General features: G+C 62.5%; 1 protein-coding gene across 7 annotated transcripts in view; it reads right to left on the bottom strand.

The window, feature by feature from the left end:
- Positions 1–2,713: 2,713 nt before the first annotated feature.
- The window catches only part of COL18A1 (collagen type XVIII alpha 1 chain), a 96,367-nt gene continuing 81,609 nt past the window's right edge, over positions 2,714–17,471 (bottom strand). For 3 of the 7 annotated variants that reach the window (XM_043474599.1, XM_043474593.1, XM_043474597.1), the window contains 24 exons: positions 17,274–17,309; positions 16,839–16,910; positions 16,495–16,530; positions 16,109–16,198; positions 15,638–15,667; positions 15,537–15,563; positions 15,277–15,339; positions 14,966–15,040; positions 14,156–14,182; positions 13,880–13,933; positions 13,515–13,589; positions 12,070–12,138; positions 11,432–11,474; positions 10,851–10,913; positions 8,448–8,491; positions 8,060–8,182; positions 7,439–7,592; positions 7,283–7,356; positions 6,777–6,932; positions 6,315–6,347; positions 4,964–5,209; positions 4,591–4,788; positions 4,030–4,145; positions 2,714–3,150 (listed from right to left, as the gene is read on the bottom strand). In XM_043474599.1, the coding sequence (XP_043330534.1) occupies positions 2,937–3,150; positions 4,030–4,145; positions 4,591–4,788; positions 4,964–5,209; positions 6,315–6,347; positions 6,777–6,932; positions 7,283–7,356; positions 7,439–7,592; positions 8,060–8,182; positions 8,448–8,491; positions 10,851–10,913; positions 11,432–11,474; positions 12,070–12,138; positions 13,515–13,589; positions 13,880–13,933; positions 14,156–14,182; positions 14,966–15,040; positions 15,277–15,339; positions 15,537–15,563; positions 15,638–15,667; positions 16,109–16,198; positions 16,495–16,530; positions 16,839–16,910; positions 17,274–17,309 (2,118 nt within the window). In that variant the 3' untranslated portion in view covers positions 2,714–2,936. The remainder of the gene's footprint in view (positions 3,151–4,029; positions 4,146–4,590; positions 4,789–4,963; positions 5,210–6,314; positions 6,348–6,776; positions 6,933–7,282; positions 7,357–7,438; positions 7,593–8,059; positions 8,183–8,447; positions 8,492–10,850; positions 10,914–11,431; positions 11,475–12,069; positions 12,139–13,514; positions 13,590–13,879; positions 13,934–14,155; positions 14,183–14,965; positions 15,041–15,276; positions 15,340–15,536; positions 15,564–15,637; positions 15,668–16,108; positions 16,199–16,494; positions 16,531–16,838; positions 16,911–17,273; positions 17,310–17,471) is intronic. The other 4 variants (XM_043474600.1, XM_043474595.1, XM_043474598.1 and 1 more) reach the window with 2 other exon arrangements.

The raw sequence follows: 17,471 nt of genomic DNA, 5'->3' as shown, positions 1-17,471 counted from the left end.
ACCCAGCCTTGTCCCCAGCCACAGGCAAGGACTGGACCCTGACCTGAGCTGATCCTGGCTCCTGTGGCCTCTGGCCTTCATTCAAGGTCCACAGAAAAGGCTGCTGCTCCAACTTCAGAGGGCTTCCAGCTGACTGCCCCTGGGGTCTCCGAGGTTGGCTTGGGTGAGCGGGGCATCTCGGGGCACCCTGAGGGTTGAAGAAGAGGCTGGACCTGCGGTAAGTCACAGCCACCAGGTCAGTCAGGGTGGGTGGTCCCCTGGTTGGGTCGTGGGAGACGCCACAGCTGCCCCCTGGACCCTGCCAGGAAGAGGCAGCAGCCAGCACCGGTTCCTCCATCCTCGGGGAACCAGCGGGGCTCGAGGGAAGAGGGCTCGCCTCTGCTACTGACCCAGGAGGCAGGGCTCTGCTCCGGGCCCCCATGACCTGCCCCGGACCCCAGGAGCACCCTCCTGGTGTGGCGGGCCCAGTGGCCCGGTCCTCCTGCTCCCCCTGCAGCCTCCCACAGTCGCTGGCGCCCTGCTCGGCCTCTGCCACCCGCACTGCTGAGTGCGTGCCCCTCAGGGGTCAGACACCTGCAGCAGCTGTGGGAGGCTGGGTCAGGAGCCCAGGGCACAGACTCCCTGCATGGCTCTGAGGGGCTTGTGAGGCTGCTGGCTGCCCCCAGGGAGACCTGAGAGAAGATGGGTGTGTGGCACCTATGGCCTCCACCAACCATTACATCCATGTATCTATATCTCACATCTGTGTGCACCTATGTGTATTTGCTCACATCTGTGTGCCTCTTATGTCCATGTACACCTATGCACACCTGTACATATCTGCACGTATATGTATATCCGTGCACACCAGTGCACACCCGTGGCAGCTCTCTATATCCATGCACATCTGAGGATTCAACTGTGGATTGAAAAAATATGTATATTTTTAAATGCAGAAAGTTTCAGAAAGCAAAATAGAATTTGCCATTTTCCAGCCTCTGTTATCATGGTGTACATTGTATTTACAACTGTTTCTATAGCATTTTTCTGGGCTACCGTGGTGACTCAACTGGTAAAGAACCCATCTGCAATTCGAGAGACCTGGGTTTGATCCCTGGGTTGGGAGGATCCCCTGGAGAAGGGAATGGCAACCCACTCCAGTATTCTGGCCTAGAGAATTCCATGGACTGTATAGTCATGGGGTCGCAGTATTAGGTATTAGAAGTAATCTGAGATAATTTAGAATATGCAGAGGGATGTGCATGGGTTACATGTAAAAATCACACCATTTTACATAAGAATTCCTGAGCAGGTTTTGGTATCTGTAGGGTTGTTGGGACCAATCCCCTTGGGGCTGAGGGATGACCATACATCTGAAAACCCTTGTGTATCCATGTGCATCTGTGTATGTCTGCGCACCTGTATATACGTGTGCAACACCTGTATATACCTGTGCATACCTATGCATATCCGTGCATGTTTGCACACCTGCGTATACCCCTTTGGCAGGATCGGCCAGCTGGGCAGTCCAAACAAGGACTCGCCTCCTGACAGTGAAAACGCAAGTGTCAGTCGTTTAGTCATGTCTGACTGTGTGACCCCCTCGACTGTAGCCCACAAGGCTCCTCTGCCCATGGGATTCTCTAGGCAGGAATAGAGCTCCTGCAGACCAAGCGTCTGTGTGAATGGCCATTTTTATTTGGAGGCTGTTGGGAAGCCACAGACACAGCTCCCAGGACCAGCCCCTCAGTTTACTGTCACAGTGGTCAGAGAGCAGGCCCTGGGGCAGCTGGGCTCTGGCCTGCAAATCCCAGCATGGCCATCCCATCAGCTCCCCCAGAGATGCCCTTGTGCACCCCCAAATGTACTCTCCTTTCCTCCCACAAGGAGGGAGGGCCACACCGTGGGTTTCCACGGAGACGTGCTGGTGCAGATGGTACTGAGCAGGGACCAAGCAAGCACACATGGCCTTCACCAGTCCGGGGCTGGCCCCACCCCTCCATGTAGCCTTGCCCATCTCAGAGCTGGCTGGGCAGGTGCATGTGGCCATCCCCTTGCCTCCAAGTCCGGCAGAGGTGGACCTGGGACCTTGGTGCCAAGCTCAACCAGAGGCAGTTCTGGCCAGGACTTGAGGGGGCCTGGATCTGGGCCTAGATGGGACTTGGACATACTTCTGGGCAGAGCTGGGCTGGAGCCGGAACCAGTGATTCTCGCCCTGGGGAAGGGATGCTAGTGCTGAGCAGGAGGTCCAGGGACCGGGTGCCGGGTTCATGGACCCCTCAAAAAGTACATCTTGGGCTGAGGTCAGGCTCTGTGCCGTAGGGGTCGCTTACCGTAGACGATCCCCACCCCCCACCCCCCCCCACCCCCCCCCCCGTGGAAGGACTGGCCACACACAGCAGCAGCAGGAGGAGACAGGGGCCACAGCCCGGGGAGGTGGGGCTGAGAAGCCCAGGTCAGAGGTGGGGCCTCAAGCTTGGAAGCTTCCGCAGGATGGCTGCTGGGAGGAAACGTGGTGAAGTCTCAGCGCCCCCTTGTGGCTTCTCTGTAGATGGCCCGGTGTTGGCGGGACAAGGGTTTCTGGGAAACAGAAAAGCTGGGGCCGTTCAAACACCACCCCCGACCCCGGCCTAAGGTACCCAGGAGATCCTGGGAATGCACCTCCCTCGGCAGAAGTTTCCAGAGTTGGCCTCTTGCCAAAACAAGGCCAGAAGGAAGTCTGAGCACCAGGCAGTTTTAAACTTTTTAAAAAATACACTCTTTGGCTTCCTTTTATTTCTTGAGGATTACATGAAACGTGAACCATACAGGCAAGTGTCCCAGCCAGGTCCCCTCCCTGGGGTGCCGGCAGAGGCTCTCTGCCCAGGCTGGGGGCATTCTGCTCCTCCTGCCTGGCGCCTGGCTCCTCTCTGGCACTCTGTTCGTCAGTCCACCTGTCCATGGTGCCCGCAGAGGCCCTACTTGGAGGAGGAGGTCATGAAGCTGTTCTCGATGCAGAGGACGATGAAGGCGTTGTGGCACCCAGCGGCTTTCTGCTCCAGCAGCCGGCCCGCCAGCAGCGAGGAGGCCTGGCCCGTGGCCGCCCTGGTGTCCGTCCGCCACGTCTCGCAGTAGCTCTCAGTCAGCCGGCGCCCGCTGGGGTCTGAGCCGTGCCACACGCTCTTCTGGGGCCTGCAAGATGCAGCAGCTGTCAGTCTCACTGGGCCCGCCTCTCCCAGGCTGTAGCCACCCCAAGCAGAAGAGGGTATCTCCCGCTGGTGGAGGGTTGGTGGGGTGTGGGGGCCACTGGGGAGCAAAAACTCGGGTTGCCGGCAGTCAGGCCCACCCAGTCCTGGGGCTTTACCTCCCAGATCACACCCCGTGCTGCTGCTGCTTTGGGGGGCACCGCCTGGTGAGCAGGGCCTAGGGCAACATGGACGGCTGGCCCTTTGGGGGTGGGTGGACCTGGCATCAAGTGGCCATGCCCGATTAAGGCTGTCAGCCTCCTCACTAGGAACCAGGTGTAGCCCCTTGGCTGGTGGAGCCCACAGGGGCCGGGGCAAGCCCTGGGCGGTGCTCCCTGATGAAGGCTGGGTCACAGGCTCATGTAACACCCTGAGCCCCCTAAATGTCCGCGAACAGGAGTCCTCACACCTGCCGGCAGAGTGCGATGGGCATGGGGCCAGCCTGAGGGCCACCCGGTGACTTCTGCAAGCATGTTGGACACGTGTTCTCCGACCCAGAAATTCCACTTTGAGGAATCTACATAAGTAATTCGCTGTGATGTTTATGTGACAGACTGGCGGCCAAAGCCGGTGGCCTCCCAGATCCACTACCCCAACAGGAGGCAGGGGGCACTTGCTGGGAAAGCAGGCCAGATGAAGGTGTTTCAGGTAACACCACAAACAACTACCTTTACTCCTCCTCCTGTGATCTTGGATTTTGTGGGTTTTAAGCTGCAAGCATGTGTCAGGACTGAGTCAGCCTGCAGGCTCGGAGCCAGAGCGTCCCCCTTTGCTCAGGACTCTCGGATCCAGAGGACCTGAGCCGCTGGCCCACATGGAGACCTACCAGGCGGGATGCTGGAGGACATCTCTGCCGTCAAAGGAGAAGATGCGGGCGCCGGGCTTCAGCTGGCCCTCGGAGCCTGAGAACAAGGCCTCCCAGCTAGGAAACAGCACCTCGTCCTGCGGAGGAGAGGGGGTCAGCCCATGTCTGGTCACCATCCGCCAGGGGCAAGGGCGGCTGGGTGGTCTCAGAAACACTCTCACCCATCCAAGGGTAGGTTGGCCGCAGGCCTCCTGCCCCCCACGCCCCCCCCACCAGGAAGGCAGGCACCCACCCCCGGCCCTGGACCCCCAAGCTGGACCAAGTCCACCAGCTTTGGTCCTGAGGGATGTGGGCGCTCAGAGGATAAAACTCGGAGTATCTACAAAGCACATTGTTCCGTTCGGAGGAGCCGCCACAGAACACAGCCCGGTGAAGGGCACTGGTGCGGGGGTTGGACCCACAGCAGAGCATAACGGCCTGGGGGGGCCCGGCCACCTCCCCCAGCTGGCGAGGCACCAGCACCCCTGGCAGACGCGGGCAGGAGTCCCCAGAGGTGAGCCCCAAGCAGGGCCGCGCACACACCCTGAGGTTGACGACTGGCAGAGTGGCGCGGTCTGCGCGGCGCACGATGCTATACAGGTCCTGCAGCCGCGAGGACAGGAACGCGCGGAAGGTGCCGGCCAGCCCCGCAGCGCGTGCCTGCTGGAAGCACTGGAAGTCGGCGCCGCGGATGCCTCGCAGGCCGCCCGACTGCGGGCTGTTGAGCGCCACCAGGTGCAGCTGCGGGGGAGCCTCGGGTCAGCGCGGCCGGCCAGGGTCGGCGGTGGGTCTCCGGGCGGGTCCCCTCCCTGCCTCCGCATCCTCCCCACCCCCGCCCCGGCCTCCCCCCAGCACCCTACCCGCCCTGCCCCGCTGCCCTAGGCTCGGAATCTCCAACGGGTGGGGTGTCACTCACCACCGGCTGGAAGTCGTGGTGGGTGTGGGAGGGCGAGGCCGTGGGGGGCACCGGCCGGAGGTGTGCGTAGGCGCCATGGTGAGGGGCGCCGGGGTAGGGCTGGGGGTGCGGCAGGCGCGGGGGGTTGGCCAGGATGTCGTCCGCCCGCCAGGACCGCGCTGTCGGGTGGGGGGCCTCCCGGCGGGGGTAGGGATTACCCTCATGCAGCTGCACCAGGGGGGGCTGCAAGACGGCCACCTCGTTGTCCTGCAGGGGGAGAGGCGGACAGCGCGTGGGGCTGGGCCTGCTGCGCCCACGTGGGCCCCGTGATGAGGTCTGCGGGGCGGGGTAGGCGGGGCATGAGGGAGCTGGTGTGGGTCTGGTCTGCTGCCTGCCAGGGTGGTCCTGCTGCCTAGCCCTGCGCGCCCTTCATCTGCACCCGGCTGTGTTCTTGGGCGGCCCGGGGCTGGACTGGAGGTGGTGAGCTGGGGGCTGCAGCCCAGACCTGGGGGCGCCTAGCTGGTCTGGAGGGAGCCAGCCTGCTGATAGTCAGTCAGGTGGCCCTCTGCCCAAGCCCCCAGCCCTCACCCTCAGAAGCCAGCTTCTCCCCTGGCCCAGGGAGGGACCACCCTGACCCCACAGCCTCCCTGCCCTCCCACCACAGCAGGGGAGGCATAAACAGCCTCTCAGAGTGGGACCTGGACGCCCAAATCCTAGTGTGCCCCCCTCTTCCCGACTCTGCCCTTCCCCACAGCACCCAAGCCTCTGACACCTGTCCACGGGTACCTGGTGGTAATCTCTAATGCAGTTGTACTGGTCTAAGCACCTCATGTGTCCACATGAGATGTGCCTATCTATGTTACCATGGTCTTGCCCATCGCCGACTACTTTAGTGCCCGTCTCCCTGAACAGTGTCACCTGCAGCCAGGGGCTGTGCCCGCTTAGGCTCAGCTGTCCCCTGGAACAGCGCCCAGCAACTGGGAGGGAGGGGCGCAGCTAGGAGCTGAGTGGGAGAAGGGACTCCCAAGCCCCTGGCGGGGCAGACAACCCCACACAGAACCCCACGCCCGCAACCTAGGATGGAGCCCACTCCTGAACCGTTTGAGAAACCATGACTTCTACTCAGAGGAGTTGCCGTCGGGTGACACAGCCCCTACCCAGGGAAACTGGACTATCCACACCCCCCCGCCTCTCCACCTCCCCCAACTTGCACCCCTGAAGGGTCTGTCCCTGTGCTGGCCCCTGTGGACGAGGGCAGACAGACCAGAACTCAAAGGAGCCTCTCTCCTGAGAGGGCAATGAGTGTGGTCTGAGCACCCAGCTCCAGCCCTCCAGCCCTGAGCTGATTGTGGGAAGAAGGGGTGCTCCTTACCGTCCCATGGGGGAGGGGCACATGGGCCTCCAGCTGGAAGAAAACAGGGGGTCACCTCAGGACCTCTGACCCAGCCAGCACCACTCACCCAGGCCACCCCACCCCTGAGTGGAAGCCGGCATGGCTGCGTACTAGTGCCCCCCCACCCCGCCCCCCTCCCCTGCCCCATGCCCGGCACACAGGTAAGGACATCTGTCAGTTTAAAAAGGAACAGCAACTTGTCTATGAACCTAAAACTGCTACAAAACAGCTTCTAATAAAAGGTGGAGAGAGGCGAGCAAGGATGGGGGATCACTGGCCGTCATGCCCAGACCCAAGGGGACCCCACCTGGCTGGTCTGGCACCCTCACCCAGGCCTCACCAGGCCTCAACACCGAGCCTCCACCTCCCATCACCCCAGAGCGAGGCAGTAAGCCCCCTCCCCAACACGCCATGTGCAAGGAGAGCGCGTCCAGGACTCACCAGAACCTTCCGGAAGCCATTCCGGACCCGGACGTACAGCTCCTCCCTGTCGGCCACGTAGATGAGCCAGCCCTCCGGCACTTGCAGCACCTGCTCCACCAGCATCTGGTACGTGGCCCAGACCCTCACCTGCTGGAAGCCCAGCCCAGTGGATCCCTGCGGAGGGGCCTCAGGGCTCACGGGGGGGGGGGGGGGGGGGGGGGGGGGGGGGCTGGGACGTCTGAAGACCTAGGTCGCCCCTCCTCCCCAGGCTGGCCCCAGGAGCGCTGTAGGGAGAGGGCAGCCCCCAAGGCCCTGGGCCCCACGGCCTCTGCACGGCAGAGAGACCTTCTCAGTGGCTCCCATCCGCCCCTGCCCATCTCTGACCCCAGCCGCACCTGGGACCCCACTTCTGCTTCGGAAACCATGTCTCGGGGCCCTCGGTGCTGGGGTCCCCTGACAACCTCTAAAGGGAAGGGCAGCCAGGCAGTGAGGGTCCCATAGGTCAGGAGCAGGGTGGTGCTTACCCCTGAAGAAGTGCCCATGGATCCAGGGGGCCCTGGGGGCCCAGGTGGGCCTGGTGGGCCAGGAACACTGATGGCTACAAGAGAGAAGCCAGAGGTAGGAACACTGGCCCTGCCTGGAGGGGGCTGGAGCCCAGGACCACTCCCCATCCTACTTACTCTGCCTGTAGGGGCCAGGAAAGGAAGGGGGCCCTGGGGGCCCTGGGGGCCCAGGGGGCCCAGGAGGCCCCTGGCGTCCCTCGTAGCCAATGCCAGGGGGTCCCTGAGGTCCCGGAGGGCCGGGCTGGCCACGGATGCTCTCTCCCTTGGGGCCCTGGGGGAAGACAGAACACGGGGCCTTGTCACCTGTGTCCCCAGGCTGGGGACATGCAAGCCTGAGGGACTGGGTTGCATCTGCCACGGGCCCATGGTCCCCGAACGGCTGTCCACTCCGTTCCCATCCTGTGCGCCCTCTGCTGGGACCGGGATGCAGGCGAGGGCAGCCCCACAGAGAGGCACAGCCCCAGGGCCCCCGGATGCTTTCAGGACAGAGGGTCTCCCTGAGGGGATTCGGCAGAGGACAGCACCAGCAGGAGAGGAGGTGCCCCCAGGTCAGGGCCTGATTGGGAGGGTGGCCACTGTGCGCCCGCCAGGCCTGACTCGTGGGTGCCCCCCGCGTGGTTACCCCCACTGGGGCAAAGGACCAAGGTGGGTGCTTAGGGCCCAGCCCGCAAGGGGGACCTCCCTCAGCTCCAGCCTCCTGTGTGTAGGCACCTGTGGGCGACCTGGGGCCCCACTCACCGGAATCCCCGGGTAGCCGGGCGGGCCGGGGGGGCCAGGCACACTGGAACCGAAGAATCCTCCGCCCCCGGGGTCACCCCTTTCTCCTTTCTGCCCAGCGGCCCCTCGGTCCCCCTTCTCCCCCTGTGGATGGAAATGCTTGTGGGCGACAGTCCAGCTCTTGGTGGCCACTGGCGTGGGGAGGGGTGGGCGCAGAGACCCCAGGCCCAGGTGAGGCAGCCAGAGGCTTTGCAGCCCAGACCTGGCCAGCCCGCAGGACGGGGCTCAGTCTCCCACCTCCCACTGCGCCCACCAAGTTCCCGAAGAATGGAGCCAGGGGTGGCACATCCTGCGTGCCCTCTGGGGCCCCGTGGCAGGGGGCAGTGTGAGGGTGAGGGGTGTTACCCACCTTCATCTCAGCACCCAGCTGGAGGAGGTCGAACGGGAACTGCCCTACAGAGGGGTTTGGGGGGGTGCTTGGTGAGAGATGGGCTTCCTCCCTTATCCCCCGGCCCCCAAATGTACCTACATCTTCTCTTTCTAGAACTTCTGTATTTCTGTGCAGAGATCTCCTGCATGTTTTGTTACATTTATTCCCAATTACTCGATACTTTTTGGTGTTTTTGTTCAGTTTTATTGCTGACACACAGCACTGTGGATGCAACGGACTGATGTTTACTGTGAAATGACCACCACGGGATGTTCAGTTAACAACCACCCTCTCTCTCTCTCACACACACACACAGGCAAAAGTGTGGTCATCCATGCTGTGGTTGTGCATGGTATGGTATCTTCCACGCCGACTCCTGGTCACTCCCTTGAGGGCAGACACGCCACAGGGACTGGCCCGTGCATTGGGCAGGGGCCTGGGGGCCCCAGTGCCGGTGGGGGGGCTGCTGTCACGGCTGTGCGGCTTCTCCACCTGCGGACTGACCTGGCCTCTCGTCTGCCGCCTCCCGCACTTATACGTCCCCATCTCTGATGAGTGATTGTGTTTTTCCTTTCAGATCTGTTGCTTTTTGCTTTCTGTATCTTGAAGTTATGTTGTTAGGGGCACAGAAATTTAGAATTGCTGTGCTTTCCTGGTAGATTTACCCCTTGATTATTATAAACTTAAAAAAAAAAATTTCGGGAGTGTTTCCTGCCCTAAGATAACTTGTCTGACTTCTCGCAAGCACACACAGGCGTGCGCACACACCCATGGCTCCCTTCTCACCAGACCACGACCCACTTTCCCCTCAGCTCTCATGTCCTTGCATTTGGGGGTGTCTCTTGTAAGCAGCATAGTTTTGTTTTTGTCCTGTTGACGACGTTTGTCCTTAAACAGGAGAGGACCCACTCTCTGAATGTACGCGCCGATGGATCTGGGTTGACTCCATCTTCCCTGTTTTCTGTGCCTCCACTGTTCAAGGCACCTCTCCTCTCCGACTGACTCTGGGTTGAGTGTTTCCTATGCTTCTCTACCTTCCTGCTCCATCATCAGGGGCATGTTCCTTCTGTTCTTGGTTGGTCCTGAGGTGTGCCCACCGGGGGGCTCGTGTCCTGAGCTGGCCTCGCTGCCCACTTCCTCTTCCTATAGAAGGATGTCTTCACCGGATGCAGAATTCTAGTGAGCGTGTTAGTCCCTCAGTCGTGTCCAACTCTTTGCAACCCCATGGACTGCAGCCCACCACACTCTTCTGTCTGTGTAATTCTCCAGGCGAGAATACTGGAGTGGGTAGCCATTCCCTTCTCCAGGGGATCTTCCCGACCCAGGGATTGAACCCAGATCTTTGAATTCTAGGTGAGCCGCTAATTTCTTCCAATCTTGAAACCTTTGCACCCTCTGGCTCCTCCTGTCCTCGTGAGGGATCAGCTGTGGGTCCTGTGGGCTCTCTCCGTGAACATGACCTTGAACCCTTCCCTGGTTTGGAAGCTCAGCCATGACACCTTCAAATGCTCTTCTGCACCCCGCCTGCCCCTTGCCTGACCCGCATGTCCTCACCCACACGTCTGACCTCCCTCGGCTTGTCCAACTTCCCAGCACGTCAGCCGGGCTCCGTGCTGACCCCTCCCCTCATAATCTGTGTCCCAGCTGCTGAAGTCACACAGAATCTTCACATCCAGAGGCTGTGGTTTTCAGCCAGACAATTAAAGCCTACTCTCGTCCACGGCTCCACTCTGTGCTGGCATCGCCTCCCCTCCACGTCCAGGCATCATCATTACCGTTAAGTCCAAGCTTGGAAACTCCTGTCCACGTTGCCCACTTCTTCCTCAAGAAACCCAGGCCCTCGATGAGCTCACCTTCCTCAAGAGTAAGGTTAGCTGCTGGTTCGGACAGCTTGAAGGTCAAACTTGAGCTTGCCCCTCCCCCAGAGCCCTGCCCTCGGTCACCCTCTGGCTGGCAGTGCCCAGGGGTCCAGCTGTCTCAGCTTTTGACCACCCTGCTCCCAGCGCCTACTTGATCTGATTTCACCCACCTGAAGAAGCAGGACTCAGCTGGGGATTCCTGCCCTCTCAGGGGACGTTGAGATGCTGGGGCTTCACCCCCTTGGAGGACCCGAGCCGACAAGGCTCCTGCAGTGCCCTAGGGATGCTGGGTCTCCCCGGGAGGCTCACATGGGGGCCCAGCCCCGCTCCTCATAGAGTGGGTGCGGGGACACCCTGCCTGGCCATCACCTCAGCCCTGAGATCCTTTCCCCCAGCCCTGCCCCAAAGCTGTGCAGGAAACCAGGCATCCCATCAGGGCCCCTGAGCCTGGGAGAGACCCCCCCTCCTCCAGGAGGCAGGCGGGCGCCCACACACGCAGCACCCCAGCTCAGAGCACTCTCACCTGGTGGTCCAGGCGGGCCCACGTCTCCTTTGTCACCCTTGGGTCCAGAAGGCCCCTGATGCCCTGGAGAGACAGCGCCCCCAGTGCCTGTTACCGAACGTGTACAGAGGCCGCAAGGACACCCCCTGCCCACATGCGGCCTGACCCTGGGGGGCGCCATGGGCACTGTAGGCCCGGGCCGGTGGGGAGGGCAGCGCGTCAACCCGGGGACCCTCGGAACGAGAGCTCGTGAGCAGCCAGTGCCTGGTGGTCACGGCCCAGGGGCCGCAGCCTCTGCTCCCAGAGGCCACATCGCCCTTGCCGGGAGGGACTGGGGTGAGGAGCTGGAGCTGGACTGTGGACAGCCAGCGGGTGGCCACTCAGTTTCTGCTCGCTGTCCACTCCTGCCCACAGCTGGACCTCCTGGAAGGCTGTGCAGGGTGGACCCTGGAGCCCAATAAACCCAATAAACGGGCCATGGTCATCTAGGGCTGGCGGCCCCAGATCATCCAGCTCCCCTCTGACGGCCGCCCCACGAGAGCTGCTCTGAGTTGTGGCCGGAGGGGCCGACCTGCCCTCCCTGAGGCCCCAGGACCCCTCACCTGGCAATCCCGGGGGTCCAGGGCGGCCAGAGTCCACAAATGCCTGTGAAGAACGGGCCGAAGCTGGCCATCGAGGAAGGTGCCCTGGAAATTGAGGGCACCGCCCACCCGAGGGCTCTGCCCAGATTCCTGGAAGCCCCTCCGAGGTCACACAGGCCCCATCCCCCACACCCCTCTCCCCAGGATAGAGAAGCAGGGAGGTGGGGAGAGGGTACAGGACTTGGGGTTAGAGCCCTGGTCGTGACATGACTGCCCCACATCACTGAGCCTTGTGAAATGGGGGTGTCCACCCTCCAGGACCACAGGGCTCATGCTCAGGAGCCCAGATCCGGGAGGACTCCCTTCCCCCACTTTAACCTCCCCCCAGGGGCAGGGGGCTTGTCTTCTGACTGCCCATCAGGTACAGCCTACAAGGCGGGTGGACCTGGGTCCCACTGCCCTGGCCCCTCCCAGAAGGACCCCCACCACGGACGCAGAGGTCATGGCTTGGCCTGCCCCTGCCTGGGGCTCAGACCCTCTCTATGGCTCAGACCCTCCCTGGGAGTCAACCTCCCTGGGGTCAGGGAGGGGTAGGGAGGTCAGTGTAGAGAAGAGTGTGGAGAGGAGTGTGTAGAGAAGAGTGGGTCTCGGTGACTCACGTTGCTGTCATAGACAGGAGTCCCAGGAGGGCCTGGGGGCCCCGGAGGCCCAGGTGGGCCAGGTGGACCCTGCGTGGGGGGGAAAGAGAAAGATCTGGTCAGTCACGCTCCCAGCCAGGCCACCGATGCTGGACAGGATGCCAGACACGGGCGGGAGTGTTCCTGAAAATCATAGTAAAGTCAGAAAACATCTAATCAGGAGTGCACCCAGTGTATTCTGTGGTCATGGCTGTCCCCTTCCCATCCCCAGATGACAGTCCTCCTCAAACCGTCCCGCGGGAGGCATACAGGCGGCCATAGGGGCTGGGCACGACCTCAGACATAGCTCGCGTGGTTACTGCCAGCTTGAAGGTCAGCTGTGTGTCTCCAAGGTCACAGGGAGCCCATGAGGCCAGCGCCCGTGGGTTTCACTCGTGTTGCATGAACGTGACTCTCCGTTCATTCACCCACTCATGGAAAGAGGAAAGACAGTCCATTCGTGTAGCATCAGAAGCGCCTGTTCCGAAAGGGCTCATTTGACAAAAGACCAGCCTGAGTGATGAAGGTACCGGGGCACACGATCCTGGGACCTCATGTGCACCTTCTCTCAGCCCCTGGGCACCTTTGCCCCTGCCCTGTGGCTGAGGAGGGAGGGCTGAAGCAGAACAGAGGCGTGAGCTCAGGTCCATGAAGCGGCCAGTCCCACTGGACTCGCTGACCAGGGCAAGCGCACAGTGGCTGGAGCTCTGCCTTGGGGACTCAGAACCGCAGGAAGGATTGGACAGCCCCTGACCTCCTCCTGGACAGAAGTGACCGTCCCCCTCCATCACGGAGCTCCGCAGGTCGCTGCCCTGCTTTCTGAGTCTTCATGAACTGTCCACCAAGGTTTGGTCCGCGAGGAGGCAGTGGCGGGATGAAGACATGGTGGGGACAGAGACACCAGAAGAGCAGAGGCCTCAACCACCGCCCCCAGGACCCCATGCTGCTCGGTCAGGCTGTGAGCGGGATGCAGGGGAGGGGATCCAGGGAAAAAGGCACTGAGTGGCCACGGGTTCACTAGGAGCCCAGATGGACCCGAAAGGAGTCTTGCATCTCGATGGTGCATCTCAGATGGAGATGACACAGGGCCTAACTGGCCACCTTACTGATCTGTGACCCTGGGCTCAAAAGGTGGCAGAAACTGTAGCCCCATAGGCAGGAGGTGCCCACCCCAGAGCCCACGCAGCCTGCAGGCCCTTCCAAGAAAACCATGTTGTTCCGTGGCCTTGGCTCATGTATGTGTATGCATGTATGTGTGTGCTCAACATGCACACGCGACTGTGTGCACGAGGCTCTGCATGTCCATGGTCACACATCGAGGCCACTCAGAAGCATCCCAGGGTTGAGCTCTGAGACCCAAGCTCTGAGACCAGGCCTCGTGGCCTGGTTGCCCCCGCCCCGCCTCACACGTGCCGTCGGACACTCACCCTCATTCCGAATCCCACGCTGGCGTCCCCTGGCTCCCCCTTTTCCCCTTTCAGTCCATTCATCCCGGGACGCCCCTGCGGCAGAGCACAGTGGGTGCGGGGCTGCAGGGCGCTGGCCAGCACTGCTGCCATGGGCCCTGGGGTGCTGGCCCAGCAGCTCCTGTCCCCACCCAGGCCCTCCTCGGGGTGTCTGTCCCTCTGGGGCCCAAGCTGCCTGTGACCAGGGCTGGAGAGAGCCATGCTTGAGGGGTGGGTGGTCTCCAGGGGAAGGGCAGCAATAGGGCTGTAGTCCGCTCCCCTCTGGGCCCACTCTCCGCATGGGCCTGGGCTGACACCCACACCTGGCATCAGACCCAGGGACCTACCGGCCGTCCAGGGAATCCGATCTCTCCCTTGTGCCCGGGCCGCCCGTATGGACCCTGTGCGGGGAGGGGGAGACCAGGTTTTAGGTGTGTAGGAACCAGACCCCCATCTGGGGTCTCCCTCCTCACACCCGCCCCCCATTCAGAGGTATAGCTGGATGTCAGCTCGGCTCCCCGCCCACCCAGCAGGCAGGCAGGCAGCAGTGCCCTCCGCAGCCTCCCGTGTCCTTTCACACCCAACGCAGGTGTGTGCACTTTGGGGAAGCCTGATCTACTCACCGGGGGTCCTCGGAAGCCTGGCTCACCCTGAACAGAAAATCAGAGGCATCGTTAAGTGGCTTCAGGTCACCCCCCAGCAAGCAGCCCCGAGGGGTCCCTGTGTCCATCTGAATGCCTGCAGTGGAGCCCAGGAAGGGCAGGAAAGAACTGGAGGGAGGGGTCTGTGGGCTGGGCAGGTGCACGGGGCACACCCCGGGGTCCTGAAGCTTGGGGGCCGGTCCTGCAGTCCAGGCTGGGGTTTGCCAGCCCCTCTGTAGGCCTGTCCCCAATAGCCTGCTGGGTCTGGGTCCTGCTCTCCCCAGGGCTGGGGGTCACCTGCTGGGAGCAGGGGACCCAGGGCACAGGCTCCCCAAGGGACCCACTCCTGAGCCCAGCCATTCTTGGCTCCCTCCTGAGGAAGGAAGGCTGGACCCCAGCCCTAGTGGTGATGCATCCAGAGGCTGAAGGCCAGCTGGGCACTGCAGGGGGTGCAGCTCCCAGGGGTGAGGCCGAGGCCAAGAAACAAGGCCACCGAGAGCCCCCAGCCCCTCTGCAAGGTGGGTTCAGCTGACGGGCAGACCAAGGGCCAGCCAGACCAAGGCTGAGCTGAGGTTTAGGCTTTGGGGGCCCTCCCAGCAGGTTGGTGGGAGAGGAGAAAACGGGTGGGCGAGGGACCCAGGCTGCAGAACTTTCTGGAAGCTTATCTGGAGAAGCTCCCACACACAGGCAGGACCTGCCCCCTTAGGAGGACACTCCTCTGTGCCATTTTCATGGCCCCAGCCCACTGCCCCAATGTGGACAAAGCCGCGCGCTCACCCAGACACCCCTCACCTTGGCTCCTTTCTGGGCGGGGGTCAGTGCTCTGCCATCGGGGCCGAAGAATGTACCCGGCTCTCCCTTCTCACCCTGGAATGGAGCGGCAGGTCAGAAGGCCAGCTCAGGGAAGGATAGGCCTCACATCCCCCTGGAGACTCCCCTCGGCACCAACTCGACCCCCCCAAGGACAGGGAGCCACGAGCGGGGCCTCCACTGGTCCAGGGAAACAACCAGAGGGAATCCACCAGGCACAGCCCCCCGTCCCCGGGCCACCTCCCCGCGAGCAGGCACCCAGTGACCCCGGACAGCCCCTTGGGGCTCCTCACCTTGGGTCCCGGGATGCCCTGCTGGCCTTTGGCGCCCAGGTCCCCCTTTGGCCCGGCTGGTCCCTGTGGGGAGATACAGAGGGCTGCCCGGAACACCCCTGCTCTGGGCCAGTGACCCACAGCCCAGCCCCAGACGCCTGCCTGAGACCCCTGGCCAGATGGGGGCTCCTGCTCCAGTTCCTCGGCCTCATGGACTCCCCCCACCCCCAGCGTTGGGAGGCCCCACGCCCCGTCCCCACCCCCACCCCCAAGATACTCACAGGGAAGCCTGCGAAGCCCGTGCGGCCCTGTGGAGAGAGGACAGTCAGGACCACCCCCCGGAGAGGCTGCCCACACCCAGCCCATCCCGGGGTGCATGTACCTCGGGGCCTGGCACACTCGCCAGCACTCTCTGTCCACGGGTCAGCAGAGCCATGGAGAAAGAAAAAAGAGTACCACGTTTATTATGACGTTAGCCACGGAGACCCACAGAGAGTCAGCGTAAAGGAAATCCTCCCGAGGTCCCTGAGATGAGAAGGGATGCCCCTTCCACCTCTGGGAGCCTGCCTCCCACACCAAAGAAGCTGCCCGGGACCCTGGGATCAGGGGACAGTGCCCCACCCTGGGGGGACATGTCACAACAGGAGCAGGTGACATGCAGACAAACAGCACGAGCCGGGGGCAGCTCTGGAAGGCCCGACCTCCACCCGAGAAGCCTGGCGGAGCAGAACCAGCAGAATGGGGCCCCGTGTCTCTGGGGGTTGTCCCTCGGGGGAGGACCGGCGGCCCTGATGACCGCAACCAGCCCTGGGGGGGCCAGGCAGAGCATGTGCCCACCCATGCAAGTCCTTACGTCCTGCTCCGACACGTAGACAACAGGCCCTGGGGGTCCGGGGGGTCCCGGGAGTCCTGGCTGCCCCACTCCATCCTTCCCTGGGTCTCCCTGGAAGAGAAAGCCAGTGATCCACACTTGTGTTTCCTGTGGGGGGTGAACTGCAGCTTGGCTGGCACTTGGGAGGGCTCCCGGTGCCCACGGGGTGTGAGGAGGTGCCTAGGGGCTGAGCATAGTGGTCTTGAGAGCGCCCCCCCACCAACCCCAGGCAGGGCAGGCTCTGAGCCTGGATCCCCACCCCAAGTCTCCAAGGCCGCATGGGTGGGCATGGGGCAGAGGACAGCAGCCCTGGTCCCTCCATGCACCAGCCAACCCGTCCATCAATTCCCACACCCCCCCACACTCACTTTCTCTCCCCGAGTCCCTTTTTCTCCTTTTGGTCCCTGTGGAGACAGGAAGGAAATAGTTTATCATAAACAGAACATGAGCCCCGCTTCCTGGAGACCCCGGGCCTCTGGGACTGGCCTTGAGTGAAGACGTGGAGTTCTTCTTGATCGACCACGTGGGACCTGGGGTGGGGTGTTAGCTATGCAGGAAACCCCTCTGGCAGCCTGGACTCCCAACTCACGTCCCACGGAGCTGGGGTCTCTGGTCCCCGTGGGGACACTGAGATATGCGCTGGGGTGCCAGCTCTCATCCCTGTGTGGTGACCTTGGGGGTGTCGGCCCTGATGCCCTGGGCAATCACTTACCTGGGGTCCAGCTGCACCCTCTCCGCCCGGGAGGCCGGGGAGCCCAGGTGCTCCATCTGCTCCAACTTCTCCCTGCAGGGACACAAGGACAGCATACATGTCAGCCAGGGCCCGGTGGACATGGTTTCTGGGAGGCACGGTGTCTGGGAGGCACGGTGTCTGGGAGCTGGCCAGGCCGTGGTTTCTAGGGGTGATTCAACTTGATCAGCCTCCTTGGGGGCACCATGGGGGCAGGGGTCAGAGGCCTCTACAGCAGAGCTGGGATGGGAGGGAAAACCTGGGGAACCTGAAGGGGGTGGGGATGGGGGTGGTAGGAGAACAATGCTGCGCCTGGTGTGGACCAGCCAAGCCCTGACCTCAGCCTGGGGGCCCCTCCCTGTCCCCAGACCAGGGCTGCTCACTGTGGATTTCCTGATCCTGAGGAAACGTTCTTACCTTGCTCCCTGGTGGCCCCACGGCTCCAGGATCCCCCTGAAGTGGACAAAGGGTTTTGTGGGGTTGCGAACACTGCCCACCTGCTGGGCAGCATCCACCCCTCCTCCAGGGAACCACTCAGGTGGTCCCAGACCACAGCCCCAGCTCAGATCTGAGGGCTGGGACCCCGTGCCCCCCACACACGGAATCCCAGCCTGG

Source organism: Cervus canadensis, chromosome 7 (assembly GCF_019320065.1).
Source record: "Cervus canadensis isolate Bull #8, Minnesota chromosome 7, ASM1932006v1, whole genome shotgun sequence".
Taxonomy (NCBI): domain Eukaryota; kingdom Metazoa; phylum Chordata; class Mammalia; order Artiodactyla; family Cervidae; genus Cervus; species Cervus canadensis.
This window is presented reverse-complemented; position numbering and strand designations above follow the sequence as displayed.